Genomic DNA, 19,554 nt, shown 5'->3' with positions numbered 1-19,554 from the left:
GGAAATGACAGGACCCCATGCCAGACAACGTGTGCTTACTATATAGCGCACCTGAAAGCTGCTAGTACCCTGTATTTTAATGATCTGTATTCACAAACTGACGGGCTACAGCACCAAGACTTTACTCCTTAACAGGGAAACCAATGAAAAGAAATATGAAGGAAAAAAACAAAAACGTGAAATTTAAATACTAGTCTGATCATACCACTGTAATTGTCACTACCACTGCTAACCAATTGTGGCCCCTTCAATATTATTGTAGTGCCCTGCCATTATTACACTTGGAAGGTCCTGGTCTATGGTAGGGTTAGCCAGACAACTACTCTCCAGTCCCCATAATTGCCTGTCGGCCATAGAACGAAAAAAAAATGGGATTAAATAGATTTTCTATAGGGCCTGGCGTGCACAGTGACAAATGCAATGGCAGGACAATGCCACTTAGATTAATGTACACAAATTATACTGATTATCCTATCCATAATAATCCCCCAGCGATGGCTGGGAATCATGAGAAGTATAGAAGTTACACAATCCCTTAAATGGGTTCCATCTGCTATAAGGCTACAGTAAATTATTATTTTTTTTATTTTCATATATTTCTATTAAACTGTTACCAGCCTCACTTACAAGAGATCCCAGATGGGTAAAGCATGCAGCAAACATATTCCGTTTTAGAATTCAATACATGCTCACGTTAATGCTCAAAAACCTGGAATTCAGACTTGTTAAGTGGCAGCAAATGTACTAAGATACATTTGGGAAGTCAGATCTGATTCGGCTAATTAAGACTGATCATGGTTGGGATTAGGTGAGTGGCAATCTATACTAAAGGAATACTTTGACTGTAATGTAAACATAAAACTGTTCGATATTAAACATAATCAAGACTCTTATATCTACCCAAGGTGCTTTCTTAGAAACCTTCACAATCAGGCATCACAATACTGCTAAAGCATGGCAGCAAACTGGTTTATCGACTACTGGAAACCGATGTTATTAGTATTAGTTTGGACTATGCTAAAACAGCCTAAACGTCTGTAAAAGCAGGTAACAGACACACAGACAGCTGAATGATGCACTCAGTACAGCCTTATTTAGGCTACATCTAGAACTCCTGCGGCCACCAGCTGCCTGGATAGCCAGTCCAGTCCATCATATAGCCCCATGCCACTCCGGGCATCGCAGCCCTGGATATACCAGCTGCGGCCACAGCACAGTTTGTGAAGGCTCAGGAGCTGCGTCATTTCTTCCACTGAAAGTGCGCCAGCAACGTCCTGTTCAAAACAAGAGGGATACTTAGAGGTGGAGTATACATGCCCCAGAATGCCCAGCAAAAAAAATCCTGATTCGGATGATTATTCCTCCCCTTTAAATGATCCCTCTCTTTTAAGTTGCTGATACATGTTAAGTGGATTGTTCAACCTTTGCAAGGTGGAGTTACAGCTTTTAATACCTTGTAGGATCAAAAGTCAAACAAGTGTTACCTGTTTATTGGCAAATATTAATAGCAAGGCGTCCCGCAGTTCCTTCTCGGTGAGCAGCTTTGCCAGTTCGCTGTGAGCTTCTGTGACTCTGTCCCGATGGCTGCTGTCTATTACAAACACCACCGCTGGGAAGAAGGGAAAGGAGCAACTGTGAGGCTATACTGACCAAGAGGAGCTATTAAAGTGTTAATTAAAATCAAAAGATACGAAGGAGTCCTGGAAACAGTGGAACTCATAACAGCAAACATGGCACTTCATGTCTAGAAACCAAGATGAGGACTCCGGCTGAGGGTGCTAAGGATCACCCGCTGCAAGGTTTAAATGGCTGGGATGGGCAATTTTGCAAAAGACCCCCCTTGGGAAGCAATCAAAAACAATAAGTGGTCCGGCGGATGAAAGCAGAGGTTGAAGAATTGCAAAGGTAGGTGTAAGCGGTGGAGAATTAACATAGGAATGGGAAGACATGAAGGGTAGGGGTAAGATCCCCTTCAAATAAATCACATGTTGGTTTAATATAACTTTGTCAACAGCTTGGGAAAAAATAGGCACCCGAGCTCTCTAAACATATATCATTAGAAAATGCTCTCAGCCTTTGTTAAATGTTATCCATCATACATATTCATCTCTAAATGTCATCATGTCCAAGACAACATGGCACACGCACCTTGTGTGTTAAGGTAATAGTGTTTCCACAGGGGTCTAAGCTTGTGCTTCCCACCAACATCCCAAATGGTAAACTTTAAGTTTTTGTATTCCACGGTCTCAACATTAAAACCTTTAAAAAGAAAAAGAAATCTGGTTACTCGAGTCAAAAAAAACAAATATGTTATCGTGTTCAACAGACACGAGGAGTTTTACTTCTGCAACGATACTATACAAATTTAGTAGAATCCCCCATTTTGTATGCTCCTGCCTATATATTAGTATATAGACACAAAGATTGAAGGTCTTGTATAAACATTTTGGTGTATAACATATTTTCCTGTTCGAGTAAATCAGGTAATGATATAAACACAATTAGAATAGTATTATTACTATTATTTTAATAGTAATACTAGAACAACAACACAAATCTGATATTTAAAGGGTTCACTCATATGCATTAAAGGGCACACAATGATTGATTTGTATATATTCTGTGCTTTATTTACTTTATAATAAAGGTAAAACACATGCCAATTTGGCTAATATACAATAATTTGTATATTTTTGGAGCTACACAGGGACGATGAGAAAAAACATCCTTCCATGAGCTAATCCATTGAGAACTGTACAGAGAAATACATTACAACGTACACTCACTACTCACAGAAGGATGTTTCAAAACGGAGTAACTATTAAAGAAACAAAGTTTCCTGTAAAAAGTTATAATCTGTTACAAAAGCACCAGGTTACTCACCAATGGTAGGAATAGGCTGCATGAACTCATCCTGTTTTAACTTAAACAAAATGGTTGTTTTTCCTGCGCCATCCAGACCCAGCGTCACAACTCGGATTTCCATTTTTGGACCAATGTGGACTCTGTTATCCTGGGAAAGGCAAACATATCCATATAAATGCATATTCATCCATAGTTCCCTGGCAAATGCCAACGGGCTCAGCTGTGATCTATTAAAAAGTCTAAAATACAAAGAGGTCTATTTTATCAAATCTGAGCTAACTTACACCTTATCCTTTATGAGTAAATAACCGTGACAAGGCAGAAAACACTGGCATTTCTCTGAACATTGCAACTAGATACAACTCCACTGTACAATATGGATGTGGCAAAAACTAACACTATCAAATAAGTTAAAGGTACTTAGAATAAAGAACACTACAGTTAAAAAAGGCAAACAATGTATGAAATCTTGGTGCCAAGGAGTCATTTTAAGTTTCTATGGTCTGAACAAATTACTGTAATGAGAATAATACATGGCAAATATACTGTTATATAGTATTGTTGTATTGTTGTACTGTACGATAAAAAGATTGTGATGGATATCGCACGGGTATATGCAGAAAAATTTAAATCATAACCACTCTATGTTAACGCTGACAATTTTATTTACAAATATTAATTTGTCATATCTTGAGATCATGCACGGATCTCTCCGCCAGCTCCCGGTAACATGAAATCACCTTTGTGAACGTGACGGGGATGCTGGCATCGAGCTGAATGTGATCCGCCAGCTCTGTAAACTGCTGTTGCTGTTTCTGCAGAGTATCCAGAAGTCGCGTGATCTCCTGCTTGGCCAGAACCACTCTGCAGTCATCCTGGGCAAGAAACAAAGTCACAGCTCTAGAAATGTATTGATTTATATAGTGCCATCATATTCCACAGCGCTGTACAATGAGTTAGACATTCAAATAGATGCCAACGGCAACTAAAAACAGAATGACTCTTTCACAGCATTTGTTAATTGCTGTGTAGAAGCCCATTGATGCTTTTTCTCCAGGAATAATAACTGCTTGAAATACTTTAATTATTTCCTATCTGCTTGGCTAAACATAGGAAAGCAAAAGTAGCCAAATAACATAACTGCAAGTACTTTTTATTAAAGACAAGGGCTACACGCTAAGAAAGGGGCAGCCTACCCAGAGCCCCTGCTTTATTTAAAAGAGCACAGAGGTATACCGGACAAAAACATTTTACACAAAAATATATTACATTATAATACTCACATATTTTATTTATTTAGTTTAGGTTTTTTAAATTATTGTACACGTAGAAAGGTGTCATGCGGCTCTATGGAAAGTTCTCCTGAAACTTTAGCTCTTGATTTAGTGTTTGCACAGTGCCGTAACCACGCAGTGCTGGCACACGCCATATAATACAGGTCTCGTCAAAGAGACTTGAAGTCCACCTTGAAAGAAGGTGTATTTTGTGGAGACCCCCCCTGGGGAACGGATTAGCAGTACACGCATCATACGGCTCTTCATAACAGCTCTCAATGTTCTGTGATTGAGTGACGGCGCCAGTTACCTGCTGCAAAGCCTTCTCGCAGTGGAGACAGGCCGTGGACACTTCGGACAGCAGAATGGTCATGTTCTCCTGCTGCTGCCGGAGCCAGATCAGCTGCTCTCTCACATGTGCATCGACCACGCTGAGGGCCATTTCCTCCTGACGGCAAAGCGTTTCATGGAGATCAGAGAAATACGCCCGTACACACGACCGGGCGTTTTCCGCCGTGCCTGGGACCTATTGAATTGGTGACAGATCAAGGAGAACACACAATGTCAAATTGTCATATGAATATAAAATTGAATAGGGAAAGGGAATGAAAGAGCAGCCTGGAAGAAGGGCTATAAACACGTATTATGGAGTTATGGTAACTTCCAATTGATCACTTCGCCATAGTCTCACATTCTGTCTTAATAAATATGGCCCAGGTAAATTCAAATATTAAACCCTTATTCACATAGTGATTCCCCCCAAGACAGAACTCATATTTCTAATGTTCAGACATATTTAGAAACATAGAAATTGACGGCAGATTAGAGCCACTTGACCCATCTGATCCGACCATCTTTCCTGGTGTAAAGATCCAAACCTTAACCGGTCCTTGGTCCTGTCTTCGATTCAGTATAACCTTATGTGTATCCCGTGCATGTTTTAATTCCTCACTGTATTACCCTCTACCACTTCTGATGGGAGACTGTTCCATTTACCCATTACCCTTTCAGTAAAGTAAAACTTCCTTACACTAAACGTAAGCCTCTCGTCACACTCTAGTAAATTTTACCAGCGCCACTCATTAATCTTTATTGAATCTTTCCATTTTATGAACAATTAAAACATTGATTTAATGATTTAAATCCGATTGTGGTGCAGGGTCTGAAAGGTGGGTTTATCACCATAGCAACAAGTGGTCTGGTGCTTGAAGCTTTGGTTTCCACGGTGATAACATCAGTTTTATAGATACAATCTATGCGTTATTAGAATTGCTCTATTTTGTATAGAACTGATCGCACACATTAACACAGAAAAACCATTGCAACATGGGCGTTTTCTCAGAACCTTTTCTTACATGTTCTGTGTGAGCCATTCCGATCCCATCTTCCACAATCTGTTCTCCTCCTTCGATCTGCTGAACGATGCCAGTTAGCTTCCTGGAATACTCGGAGATCTCCTCGGTGAAGCTCCGGATGCAGTGAGCCATGTCCAAAATAGAAGCCCGGATCTGGCTGGCTTCGCTTTCTAGAACAGAATGCTAAACAACATGTGAATAAAGAAATAAACTAGTGTGCTTGAATGCACAGCCAAACATGCCTAGTATATAATATAGATATATATATTCATCCAAACGCTAAACAATAGTTGGTACAATTCTATTGACACATAATATAAATTCATAGACAAAACCAAATCCATAGGGCAGTTTATATATGAATCGTTCAGGACACCTTCCAAAGAAGAACTGGTCTACAAATTGATTTGATTGACTTTTGTCAAGCCACAAAACACAGCAAGTTCTCAGTTAGTGCCTGGGGCACGGCTCCGAGAAGTGATCAGTGGCCCCCCAAGTACTGGAATAACGATGTACAGGTTTAGGAAATGCCAAAGATGATTGTAAAGGGCTTGATCTCTGTCTTTACGGTTTTTGCAGAATAAGGCTTCTGAGAAAAGCGCGACATACCTTGTGGCCCTGGTGCTTTCCATATTCCTTACAGACGCAGCACATCAAAGGACTGGTCTGGCAGCCATCTTCTAAGCACACAAACTCAATGGCGTGAACCTGGTGCTGGGAACACAAGGTTTTCTCGTATGGTTTGTCAGCTAAAGGTACACGTCGGTGCTTGGCCAGCGTCTTTGTGGAATGTGTGTGCAGGGAGCAGTTCGCACAAAGATGAGTTGCGCAGACGGTGCAGTATACAGAGGCCACGTGAGTCTCATCTTCATCACAGCGTACGACGCTCTGCGTCACGAAAAAGAAAATCAACACAAATCAGTATTTGAAGACATGATGCGGACATTTCTTCTTACAGAATTAAGTTACTCATTTTCTAACCTTATGTTCTTTAGAAAGGAAATCATGGAGCTGCTTATTTCAAACACCTCCATATAGCATTAAGGTCATATTCCTGGCTCTTTTGAACTTCATGAACCCAGTCACTGACAATCTCTGGGAAAATGCGCACCTCGGAACGCTCAAGAAAAGCACTGACATTTTTTTATTTTTTTTTTACATGCTTCAAATGAAAGCCCTATTTGTTCTGAAAAAAAGGATGTATAATTTGTGCGGGTGCATCAAACACAGAAAAGGGGAATTCTTATTAAACCCACATGTAATAAAAATAGCAAAATAGCTCAGGTACCAAAAACCCCTGGGACTGAAGGGGTTAAGTGACAGTAGGTGAAAAAAATCCATCATATACTCATGAAAGATTTGTTTAAACCTTGTGCCAAAACAGACACGACTTAGTGATTTCTTGAACTCATTTTAATGAGTATTATTGGGATTTTTAAGACGCGTCGAAATGATTTAAAGGTTTGAAAAACAGATTATCTTTGAACGGATTGCTGATGGTCAATGGAAGGTGTGAGGTATTTCTATCCTATTCACAATGGCTACTTCGTGAAAAAAAAAAATATATATATATATACACATCAAAGCATATAATGGTTTGGACATTAAGATTCCTTAGATGGACCAAAAAAGAATTGAACATTTATGAAGAATACCTCTCCAGATCCTCCTACAGCCTCCTCGACTGAGCCACACTGCCCAGTTGCGCCGTTCTGCAGACGCTCAAGAAGTTCTAACAAAGCAAAGTTTTTCTTTAAGCCCCAAACACCGGAATCCCCTGTGTATAAAAAGAAAGATTGAGCGGTTTCAGCAAATTGCACAGAATTACCTTATTTGCTTGACAAGGTTTTTTCAGAAAAAATCATCTGGAAAAATAACTTCATCTTATAACCGAGGTCGTGTTTTATTTAGACCTCAGATCCACAGCAGCAGACAAAGCCTAGGGGCTTGACATTTGCAGAAAAACGCTTCTCCCCGATACTGGAGCTGATACCGGGAGAAGCAGACGACTAAAGAAGACAGAAGAACGAGGAGAGGCAAGAGAAGAAGCTGTTAAAAGGAAGACAGGGGCACAGAAGTGGTCGGCAGAGAAACATTGTATTGGTTTGTCTTAGTCTGTCGATTCTTGTCTTGTCGGACCCCTTGAATATATGTATTGTTTAAGTGCGGCGTAAATTCTTGGCGCTATATAAATAAAAGATAATAATAATAATAATAAAGTGTGAGAGAGAATGAGAGTGTTAGGGAGAGTGAGCGTGTGTGTGCGAGAGAGAGAGAGTACAAGCAACAAAAGTAAAAATAGTGGTTTTGACCCCCCCCCCAATAGGGTATTCTTATATTCAGGCCTTTTCTCTTTTTCTTTCACAAAGATCCAAAAAGTTTGGGGGGGTCATCTTATAATCAAATGACATTTTAATATTTACCTTTCTAGTCTTATCTGTGCCACACAAATAAGCAAACAGTCCTACCTAGCTCGGTGCCCTGCCGGTCAAACGGGCAGCGGATGGCGCGGCCGTGTAGAGGGAGGCGCGTCAGACAATCGTGGCACACGGTATGGCCGCACAATAGCAGACGTGGAACTTTGTCTCCTTGAAGTGAGAAGACATCTTCACACACTCCACATTCTAGGACCTGAGGATGGCAGCGCGGAATGTAAAAATAAGCAAATACGGAAGGAAAACTTTTTTCACGAAATAAAATGGACATACATGAAGACACCGGCTATTTCTTTTTACATGTTGAAAGCAGACAGCACAAGAGATTGTAGACCCCAAGTTCAAAAGTTGTGTAGCAACCCGACGGCTCTTAACCCCTTAAGGACAATGGGTGGTCCCTAAACCCATTGAAAACAATGCATGTACGGGCTTTGTCATTAAAGGGTTAAGAACGGCTGCATTTGGAATTCAGACATGAAATCATCGTCTCGCGTTTCAGTGCCGGCTTTCAGCTGCGGTGCATACTTTACAGAAAGGGATGACGCTAATTACAAGCAGGAGAATCTAGTCAACCAGCAACCTCAATAAACTGAGCGGCCCACATATCATTTACAAGGCAGCTTCGCTTACAATCAATGCAACGTGTTAAGAGCTCGACATGAAAGCGCTTTGCATAAAACTTTTAGATGAGGGATTTTAATATAAAAAAAAAAAAATTAAAACACACAGAGAGTGGGATATTTATTTAGAAAATATGAAAAATCCAAAGGAATCTATTCTTTAAGACGGAATACAAAGGTTCTTTTATTACCAAGTATTTTTAATATTTTATACTGAAAGTATTGGCCGTCTCTCAACATGCCACTAAAACGCACAGATGTGAAAGCCGCGTACAGAAGGCGTTATAATCCATATTCTGCCCAATATATAATTACAGTGAATCACGGAATCGGGTTATAGGGTCTATTTATCTAGAGTCATTAGATACATTTCAATAAACCACTTGCATGTAGGAGAAAAACATCAAAAAATCTCTAATAAGAGAATTCCATTGTTTCTATATCGACTCCCATTACACTGTGCCAGGCTTCATAAGAGACTGTTTTTTTTTGGGGGGGGGCAGGGCGGGGGTTGCTTTTAAGGATTTTTTATCACTATATTTATTATTGCTGTTATAACAGTATAACACATTAAAACATTAGGGTAACTTTTAAACGGTTTAAATACTGGAGTTACTTTACCTTATTTGTCTCTATACGGCAATTAACCATTAAAATCTACATATGCATTTGGTTCGTATCATGTAGATGCTGAAGGCAAAAAGCATGTCAGGAAAGCAAACCTAGGCACACTCTGAGAGTTTATTTATATAAATACTTAAAGGGACAGGCTAACACCCCTACTATGTGATAATGCACATTAAAGTACTCTGTGAGTAGCCCTAGCCCTCTGTGAGCGCTTTATTACGAAAATCTTCCAAAATGAAAACAAAAAATAAAACACCCGACACAGAATTTCCAGCCATGGTACAAAATCTTTCGCTATGATCTGAGATTTCTTGCTGTTGATTGGCTGTTTAAGCTGTCAATCAGTGTCAGGAGAGACAGCCAATACTTTCAGTATAAAATATTAAAAATACTTGGTACCTTCTCTCTAAATCTCTCCCCTTTCGGGAGCTAGGTGTTTGCGCTGATCCGGACGGGCGTTATTTGTTTCTCAAGGGGACTGTAGCAAATCAGTTGTATACTTTTGTTAACCTCTATCTCCCTAACAGGGGGCAACATACCGCTTTGAAACAGATTCTTGTGAAGCTCCAGGATTTTACTGAGGGGATTTTGGTTCTGGGGGGGTGACTTCAACGTTGCCCTGCACCCCTCTGTCGATACCTCCTCCGGCCATTCCCACATTCCTCGCCGCGTCCTACGCTCACTTCTATCTCTTCTATCCACGTAACCGCCTTGTAGACAGTTGGAGGGCTCTCCACCCCTCTGATAGGGACTATACCTTCTACTCTACCCCTCATAACTCTTATTCGCGTATCGACTACTTCTTCCTCCCCTACCATCACGCTGCCCTTCTGCACCGGGCTACTATCGGTCTGACGACGTGGTACGACCATGCCCCTGTGATAATCTCCCTGTCCTCGCCTTTGACTCGCCCCACGGAGTGCTCGCGGCGTCTGAACTACGCTATCCTCTCTGATGAGGGGGCAACCGCTAAGACCTCTCAAGCCTTATCTCTTTACTTTAGTGCTCCCATTGAGATCAATAAGAAGACTTCACACACACGCACAGAGCGCAGCGTTCAGGAGAGACAGCTCTGGAGCCGACTGGACGTGCCGAGAGATGCATTCGGCCAAGTGCATCCCCAGCAGGGTATTTGGCTAATGCATTTCTGCAGAAACCCCCCCTTGCATTTGCAAAAGGGACCCTACGAACATGCTAAGCGCCCACGCACCTGTCATATGTATTAATGTCCATATGATGGCTCGAGCGCCCCTTTAAGATGCATTTTCAGTTTCAACGACGACAATCTAAGAGCGGCATCTTTTATGTCACATGTAAATAAAATGATCCTGGCAAAAATTATGGATACAAATTTTACATGATTCAAGAACTAGTTCTGAGGTTTTTGATATTTAACGGTATTAGGAATGTTTTCACCCCTCCTTTTGTATCAATTACCTATACTATTACCTTAGATTGTAAGCTCTCGAGCGGGGCTTCATAAGCCCACCATTCCTGTCTGGAACTTTGTATAAAGTACCACAAGGCTAGATGGCAAGCTCATTGGCATCTCCTGATGCGTCTGTACATATTAATGTATATGCTATGTGTTAACTGCCCCATTTAAATCGTATGGATGAATGGTGTAATTGGCTGCCGCTCCGCCCATTGACTCCAAAGGGAGCGCTGCAGAGCATGCGCAGAAAGTGCTGCAGAGCACGCGCAGAAAGTGCTGCAGAGCACGCGCAGAAAGTGCTGCAGAGCACGCGCAGAAAGTGCTGCAGAGCACGCGCAGAAAGTGCTGCAGAGCACGCTTACTGCTTTCAGAAGAGGCAGCTATGGGAGACAGAAAATAAAACAGAAGTCTCATTTTCTAACATCAATATCTTGGATTTTGATATGCATTTAACATATATAATAGGGTTTGGGTGTTCTTAGTACAAAAGTGGTTCTGGTATACTTTTTTAAAATGGGTTTTATCTTATACGTATATATATATATATATATATATATATATATATATATATATATATATATATATATATATATATATATATATATATATATATATATATATATATATGTATAAGCAACCTTTGGTAAGACCCCATTTCAAACTTACAAGACTTTGTCTAGATAACACCCTTTGTCCCAAAGCTGATCCCTAAAATGTAATATCAAAATGAAAAATGCACACACATTTCAAGCCCAATCAGGTTTTCATCAGGTCCTTCTGTTCTGTAAAATTCATATAGGTTTTCATTTAGGTGTGTTTTCTTTATGGATTTTCCGCTCACCGTCTGGTTCCCTGGTGTTCTGTTGTCATGGTGGACGCAATGAAAACATTCTATCTATATTTTTGGATAACTCTCTGTTGTTATTTACCTATGCCTTACCTATTATTATTATTAATTTACCTATTATTATTTATTATTAACCTATGCCTTACACATGGCTAACCAAGCTCTCCTTGTGGAAGAAGCTCACTGGATTTGACCTTAGTGCTATCGGGGAGTTGAAATGTCCCCTGCAAACCCCCCACTTCAGTAAATAAACTCCACCGGTCTGTGCGCACCAGCACTGCATCATCTCGGGCCATGTATTTATTAAGATAAAACTCTTTATACACATGAGAATGGCACTTCTCCACATACAAACGCACTCGTATCTCCCACAGCCTCAGAAGTGCAATAATATTCATCAAAGTATCGTGTGTTACATTACTGGAACACGGGGGCAACCAGAGGACATGGATACAGTCCTTATGCGTTAACTATCTAGTAGGGGTTTATTCACTGAAAGAAGGGTTGCCAGGAGAGCTTCAACTCTCTTGTTTAACTATTCATTATGAAGGGCCAGCATGTTCTCCAGCAAGCACAGATAAGGCGACTCTGTATAATGCATAATTCAATAGGGGAGGAGACGGAGAAATCTCACTTATTAGACTATACATTATACAGGGCCTACCAAGCTTTTCCTACAGCAGACGCTTGCTGGGGTTGGACCTTCATACTGTATAGAGAAGTCAATGAGCTGAAACACAACTCACCCTTTAGTGAATTAATCCCAATTAATATAAAAACAATAGCGAAATATTTTAAGTATTTTCACCACTTTCCTCCTACATATATATTGAATTATTCCCCTTCTCTCTGTCTCCGGCATTCCCTCTCATGATGTGCCCCTGTAGCCGCGCTGTGCAGTAACTAAAAGTTCTTGTCTAAAGGAAAAGATCATTAATTTCCTGCCTTGTGCAAGAAAACGAAACCGAAATATCATAGAAGAAAAATATAAAAAGTTACTTATTTGGGAATATATTTTGATGGTATGATTATTTGGCATAATTCAATATTTAGTATGCTGTAGACATTTTAAGAGAAAAACACTGACAAAATACCAAAAATGCATAATTCAATTCTGTGACACCAGCAGCCCAATCATAGCAAAAAAAACCATTTCAATTCAATTAAATCTCCCAAAAGTGAACCGTGCAGCTGCTGCACCGGAGCACCGGCTATTAGTGTTAAGAGCTGGCGTTCCCGACGCCGGCCAGCACACACTGGCAATCTTGTTTCCCAACGCTAGCCAACTCATTCCCAACACCAGCCTGCGCATACTGGCATTCCCAACACCAGCCGGCGCACACTGGCATTCCTGACACTGGCTAGCGTATACTGGCATTCCCAACGCCGCCAGCCCACACTGGCATTCCCAACGCCGCCAGCCCACACTGGCATTCTTGTTTCCCAACGCCATCCAACGCATATTGGCATTCCCAACACCGGCCGGCGCACACTGGCAGTACCATACAACTTGTACAGTGCTGATATTTTATTATGGATCACAGGCCAAATCATTTATCACCGATAAGCCAATAAAGGGCAGAGTATGAACGGCATAGTCCCCATTTATATACAATTCCCACCGTGTTAACACATGTAATCCGGCATCGCAACATGCCTCTCACACCGGGCAGAAGTGGTTTCTGACAGGCAGCAGGGCAGTTAGACCCTGTCAGGCCATTTAGTTCCAGGTAACATATCCCTTAAGGCCCTCCACTAGCCACCAGGCTCACCTTCACTGCACCCCCAGGGCCAGTCCTGCTTTGTCGCCCAACACTTTCCATCTTGCCCGCTGCGTTGTGCCTGTTTACAGCGGCAGCTGATGCGACAGCCATGTTGACAGGCGGGCCATACCAAAACGGTGAGGGGGTCTCAAAGCACAATTAGTACGGGTACAAACTGCTGTTTTTCGAACAGACTGGAGAGAAATAAAAAAGGCTCTGTAGTGTATTGAAACATAACCATCTGCATGTTACTTATTGATTTCAATAAACTCCCCCAGGGGTTTTCACGTTTTATGTGTGCGTATGTTCCAACGCGCAGATAAAAAGTGGTACAGTCCAAAATCTTCCAGCTACTCAGCCAAAGCAAAGATCTGCTGTCACTATGCTTTATCGTAGCTGGCGCCATGTTTAGTAAGGGCAAATGCCAGAATGTTATCAATACGGTATGTTGAAAACCTATTAGGTGGCACAACTTAAAAACGAAACATGTTAACAAGTACAATGCGCCGTTTAATAAAGGTAGCGGCTAATTCCTACCCAGTAGAAGGACTCTGGTGATGTCAGCAGACCATGTGACTGTTTGGTCACATGGTAACTACAGGAAGAAGAAGAAGAAGCAACAGCGCGGGACGTGCAGATGACTACAGAAGGGCTGTGCTGTGCTGCTGTTTCTTTTTTCAATAAGGGTGAAGCTTTACCAGAAGTACTGAAAATACAGAATATTATGAAGGCAGAAGGAAACTTGAATCTGTGAAATAATTCACAGTGAGTCTCTCTCTGTCTCTGTGTGCCAGTGAGCGTGTGTGTCTCTCTCTGTGTGCCAGTGAGCGTGTGTGTCTCTCTCTGTGTGCCAGTGAGCGTGTGTGTCTCTCTCTGTGTGCCAGTGAGTGTGTGTGTCTCTCTGTCTCTGTGCCAGTGAGTGTGTGTGTCTCTCTGTCTCTGTGCCAGTGAGTGTCTCTCTGTCTCTGTGCCAGTGAGTGTCTCTCTCTCTCTCTCTCTCTCTGTGCCAGTGAGTGTGTGTGTGTGTGTGTCTCTCTCTCTCTGTGCCAGTGAGTGTGTGTGTCTCTCTCTCTGTGCCAGTGAGTGTGTGTGTGTCTCTCTCTCTCTCTGCGCCAGTGAGTGTGTCTCTCTCTCTCTCTCTCTCTCTCTCTCTCTCTCTGTGTCAGTGAGTGTGTGTCTCTCTCTGTGTCAGTGAGTGTGTGTCTCTCTCTCTCTGTGTCAGTGAGTGTGTGTCTCTCTCTCTCTGTGTCAGTGAGTGTGTCTCTCTCTCTCTCTGTGCCAATGAGTGTGTATGTCTCTCTCTGTCTGTGCCAGTGTGTGCGTGTGTGTGTGTCTCTCTCTCTCTCTCAGAGAGAGAGAGAGAGAGAGAGAGAGAGAGAGAGAGAGAGCGCGCGCGCAGCTCACTCTAGTTAAGCCAGGGATCTCAACTCTACTGCACATCATTTTTAAGTGAATAGACTCATTTGTTATAGACTAAATGTCATGTCTGTAATTGAGACCTTCACAATGTATATGAGAATGTGATAAAATAAAGCAGCAGCTGTGTATGTTTCAAAATAATAGTAATAATAATAATATATGTTCACGAATAATTAAATGAACATAACGCATGTAATATATCTGGAATTGCAATTAAAAATCCTTTTTTTTTTCATTAACTAGATATTTATACTGTTTTCTTCTTCTACAGTCTATCTCAACCACTCACAACATTAACTTTTTAGTGAAATAGGTAGATTAATAGATTACGTCCTCATGGTGGCGGTTTTTTGGAATAGGAGCCAGGCATAAGCTGTTGCCCACGGAGTATTGTGGAGCGGACAAGTGCAAAGGTAGTGGGAACAGCTCAGCTGTGTGCGTCGGACCGCCATACACAAGGGAGAATATCCAAGAAAGGCTCCATTGGCTGTGTCTTTCTCCTGCTCAGATGATTAGGGACCACACAGGGTTAAGGTGTGAATCCAGGACAGATGGAAGACAACTGGAGTCATGAAAAGGACACGTCGGTACTCATTAACACAACAATTATTATTAGGAATATCTATGGGTATGTTATGAAACCGCGTTAGAGTAAATAAAATCTAATAGACAATGTTTCTGGAATTTTTCTTGCCTTTATGACCATGGCAAGACCATGGAAACAAGATTTCTCACTATGAACTGTCTAGTTCCTATTCCTGTAAGGGACCTGTGTGAGCTGGAGGTATGAAAGTCCTTTAGCTGGATGGAAACTAGATTTCTCACTGTAAACCGTCTAGTTTCTATCCCTGTAAGGGACCTGTGTGAGCTGGAGATATGAGTCCCTTTGCAGTATAGGAACTAGGGATTGTTATCCTTGTAAAGGACAATTGTTAGCTGAAGGTATAAGAGTCCTTTAGCTGGATGGAAACTAGATTGCTAACTATGAACCGTCTAGTTCCTATCCCTGTAAGGGACCTGTGTGAGTTGTAGGTATAATTGTCTCTTGGCTGTATAAGGACCTATGTGAGCTGGAGGTATGAAAGTCCTTTAGCTGGATAGAAACTAGATTTCTCACCGTAAACCGTCTAGTTTCAATCCCTGTAAGGGACCAGTGTGAGCTGAAGGTATAAAAGTCCTTTAGCTGGATGGAAACTAGATTGTTTACTATGAACTGTCTAGTTCCTATCCCTGTAAAAGACCTGTGTGAGCTGGAAATATGAGTCCCTTTGCAGTATAGGAACTAGGGATTGTTATCCTTGTAAAGGACCATTGTTAGCTGAAGGTATAAGAGTCCTTTAGCTGGATGGAAACTAGATTGCTCACTATGAACCGTCTAGTTCCTATCCCTGTAAGGGACCTGTGTGAGTTGGAGGTATAATTGTCTCTTGGCTGTATAAGGACCTGTGTGCGCTGGAGGTATGAAGGTCCTTCAGCTGGATGGAAACTAGATTTCTCACTATAAACCGTCTAGTTCCTATCCCTGTAAGGGACCTGCGTGAGCTGGAGAGATAAGGGTCCTTAAGCTGGATGGTAACTAGATTTCTCACCATGAACCATCTAGTTCCTATCCTTTAACAGGACCTGGCCACGATGGAGCAAAAGGTCCTTTACAGGGATAGAAACCAGCTCTCTTTACATGAGTTGGATAGTTCCTATCCCTGTACAGGACCTGACCACTAGGAGGCAAAAGGTAATTTTGCTGGATAGAAAATAGCTCAAACACACTGAGCAAGCTATTTCCTATCCCTGTAAAGGACATGGTCCTTCTACCGGATAGGAACTAGTCGCAACCCTTTTTTTTTTTTGGCGTTTCCTTTCGTGAATCCCCGCCCTCCGTCTCCTAACACACACAGATCCGTTATCCTCAGGGAGACAGGCAGGAAAGGGCTGTGCGAGTTCAGCTGCACTCCCTCCCTAACTAGAGTTATTTCTGCTGTCACTTTACTGGCTAAACTGACTAAAGTTTAAGGGGGAAATCTGTAGGCTGAAGTGCTATTCTCCAAATACCCATGAGGAGTATGACTATTCCGTTGTACTGCGCTGCGGAATATGATAGCGCTATATAAATCAAAAATATTCCCTTTATATGGCGTATGAAACCTGCGGTATTTATATGCTTGGGGTCTATACGGAGTGGCGGGGTATGGTGGGTTAATCTGGATTTTGTCTGCTGCTTCAGGTCTGTTGCTTTATGTATAATTACGCTTTAAGCTCGTTATGTTGTTCCTTCGATGTTGACACCGGGGTTCTACTGTTTTGCTGTGGTATAGAAGGGGGGGCCCCTTGGCCGGTCCGAAATTCTTCAAACAGAGCCGGTCCCGTTTGGAATGACCCACTCAGGGGGGCGTTAATGTGTGTGTGGGGGGGGATCACGCACTATTACAAAAAGGCTCTAAACAAGGTAAGGGAGTGAGTTTTGGGTGGTATTATACTGGCAACAGAGGATCCCTTTTTTATCCTTTGGGGGTAATATTATTCTTGCCAAAGTGAAATGGTGGCAGGTTCTTCACTTGAACTAAAGCATTACCAGTATTTAAGTCTGTTGGTAGCTTCATCAGGTAGTCTTTCAAAAGTTTGTAGACTGGTCCTGGGGCTTTGCCCAATCAGAATTTCCCTAAGGCTGGCCCATAGGTTTGCGGCTGTTATTATTATTATTTATTGTTTTATCTAATTCCGTAGCGCTGTACAATGGGTAGACATAACAAGTAGCATGTAATATAACAATTTGACTTACAGAGACAACAGGTGAGGAGGGCCCCGCTCAAACGAGCTTACAGTCTAGAACAGGGGTGTCCAAGTTTTTTCTGCAGTGGGCCAGAAATGTATGTGTGCGTGGGCCGCACTCATTTTTCACTGAGAGAAAATATGGCCTTTTAGCTTTATAATGCATATTAATACAGGGTTAAACAAAAAAAAAAAAACACCGAAAATAATCATCCGCAGGGGCCCTGCCGTTTCCCTCTTTGTTGCTTAGCAGCATTTCTTGCTCCGTCGAGGGGACGCAGGAACCCAGCAGAGTCACGTGAATGCGCTTCACCGCATGTGACTCCGCTCCGTTCCTGTTCCTCTGGGCAGGTGAAGAGAAGTTCAAACAGACTGCGCACAACGCAGAGGGAGACAGCACCCCTGCGCAAGTCTGCGAGCGAAACAGGAAGATCTGCAGTTCAGGTAAGGGTGGGGAAGGGTGCATGAATGAGTATACGTGAATGAGGGAATGAATGTTTGTGATGAATGAATATGCATGTGATAGCATGGATGTGTAGGTAGGGGGGCAGGGCACAGGGAGGCTGTAGGTTATGTGCATGTATTGGCTGCCTGTGCATGATAGGAGTCTCATTGCTATATTAAATATATATGATTACTAACAGCAATTACACTCCTATCATGTCCAGGCATACCCAGATTCCAGCATGCACTGGCTGACTTGGCATGATAGGAGTGTGATTGCTAACAGTGTGATTGCTAACAGCAATCACACTTCTAAGATGCCCAGGATCCAGCATGTACTGGCTGCCTGTGCATGATAGGAGTGTGATTGCTGTTAGTAATCATATATATGTAATACAGCAATGACACTCCTATCATGCAGAAGCAGCCACAATAGCAAAAGCTAGCAGAAATTACACTTCACATCCATTGGTAATGCTTAAATTTTTATTTTTTCCTGCTTTCCTCCGATGTGATGACCCTCTCCCTGCCACGAGGAACACCTTCTGTGGGCCCGCCCCTCGAACGTCACGTGTTCAAAGCCGCACAACGGCTGCTTTGAACTTCACAGCCAGGCAGGCACTTTGAATGTGGTCTGCCGGCCCACAGACCACCGCGTGAGTGAGCAGGACTGGCCAGTCTGGTCCTGCTCACTCACGCAGCCCACACCTCGAAGTCCGGCGGGCCGCATTTGCCCCACGGGCCGCACGTTGGACGCCCCTGGTCTAGAAGGATTTAGGGTGTATTACACAATAGGTTAAAGTGCCGTTGTTAGGGATAGACCAGCCACACTAGTAAAAGTATTGCAGGACAGGGACTAGGAAAGGTGAGCTAAAGGAATATGGGAGGGCGTTAGTGTGCTATGTTGTAAGCATCCTTAAAGAAGTGGGTCTTGAGGGATTTTTTGAAGGAATAAAGGCAGGTGGAGAGACGGATAGACCGGGGGAGGGCATTCCAGAGAATAGGGGCAGCCCTTGAGAAATCTTGTAGGCGTGCATGAGAGCTAGAAATCAGAGGAGAGCATAGAAGGAGATCATTGGATGAGTGGAGAGACCGGTTAGGAGTGTATTTAGAGATGAGTGAGGAGATGTAGGAAGGGGAACCGCTGTGAAGGGCTTTGAAAGAAAGAGTAAGGATTGTGAAATGAATCCTGAAGCGCACAGGATGCACCTGTAGCGTGCTTGAAGGAGGATGGGACAAATCCATTAGTGAGGGATAGGTTGGACAAGAGTAGATGAACGAGACTGGGTGTTACTACTGCATGGTAAACCGTGCTGGCCGGTTTGTTGTTCTCCTGATTTGGCTTGTTTAAAGTGTCCTTCTGGTTCCGACCTGACTACGTTTGACCTTTTTTGACGCTTGCCTCCCCATTTGCTTTGGCTCCAGGTCCTTGTCCCTTGTGTCCTGGCCTATTTTGCTTTACGGGATCCTCTCCTGCAGTAGTGTTAGAGTAATATTAAATACCTCCCCGACTTAGATAAAGTGATTTTGCCATCACGGTCTGCCAAAAAAGTATTGGCGGTTCTTGGTGTTGACCATTATGTTTCACATATTCTAGCCGTGCTCTTTGTAAACTTGTTTTGAAATCAGGAGATAGATTAAGAAATTAAGGCATATGCCATTTAATTGAGCTTTTTGTGGGGGATTTGAAATGTAATGTACAAT

The 19,554-nt window shown here is 42.4% G+C and overlaps 1 protein-coding gene across 1 annotated transcript; it reads right to left on the bottom strand.

Annotated features, from left to right (window-relative positions):
- Nucleotides 1-596: 596 nt before the first annotated feature.
- TRIM23 (tripartite motif containing 23) lies at nucleotides 597-13,343 on the bottom strand. Its single transcript, XM_053448013.1, has 11 exons — nucleotides 13,231-13,343; nucleotides 7,963-8,125; nucleotides 7,150-7,271; nucleotides 6,104-6,382; nucleotides 5,495-5,677; nucleotides 4,450-4,665; nucleotides 3,606-3,740; nucleotides 2,884-3,013; nucleotides 2,149-2,259; nucleotides 1,485-1,609; nucleotides 597-1,274 (listed from the first exon to the last, which is right to left on the bottom strand). Exons 1-11 carry the CDS (start codon nucleotides 13,330-13,332, stop codon nucleotides 1,095-1,097), a joined length of 1,746 nt encoding a protein of 581 aa, XP_053303988.1. The 5' UTR covers nucleotides 13,333-13,343; the 3' UTR covers nucleotides 597-1,094.
- Between the last annotated feature and the right edge of the window lie 6,211 nt (nucleotides 13,344-19,554).

The sequence above is a fragment of the Spea bombifrons genome, chromosome 1 (assembly GCF_027358695.1).
Source record: "Spea bombifrons isolate aSpeBom1 chromosome 1, aSpeBom1.2.pri, whole genome shotgun sequence".
NCBI classification, from domain to species: Eukaryota; Metazoa; Chordata; class Amphibia; order Anura; family Pelobatidae; genus Spea; species Spea bombifrons.
The sequence above is the reverse complement of the archived record's forward strand: the minus strand, read 5'-3'. Positions and strand labels throughout refer to the sequence as shown.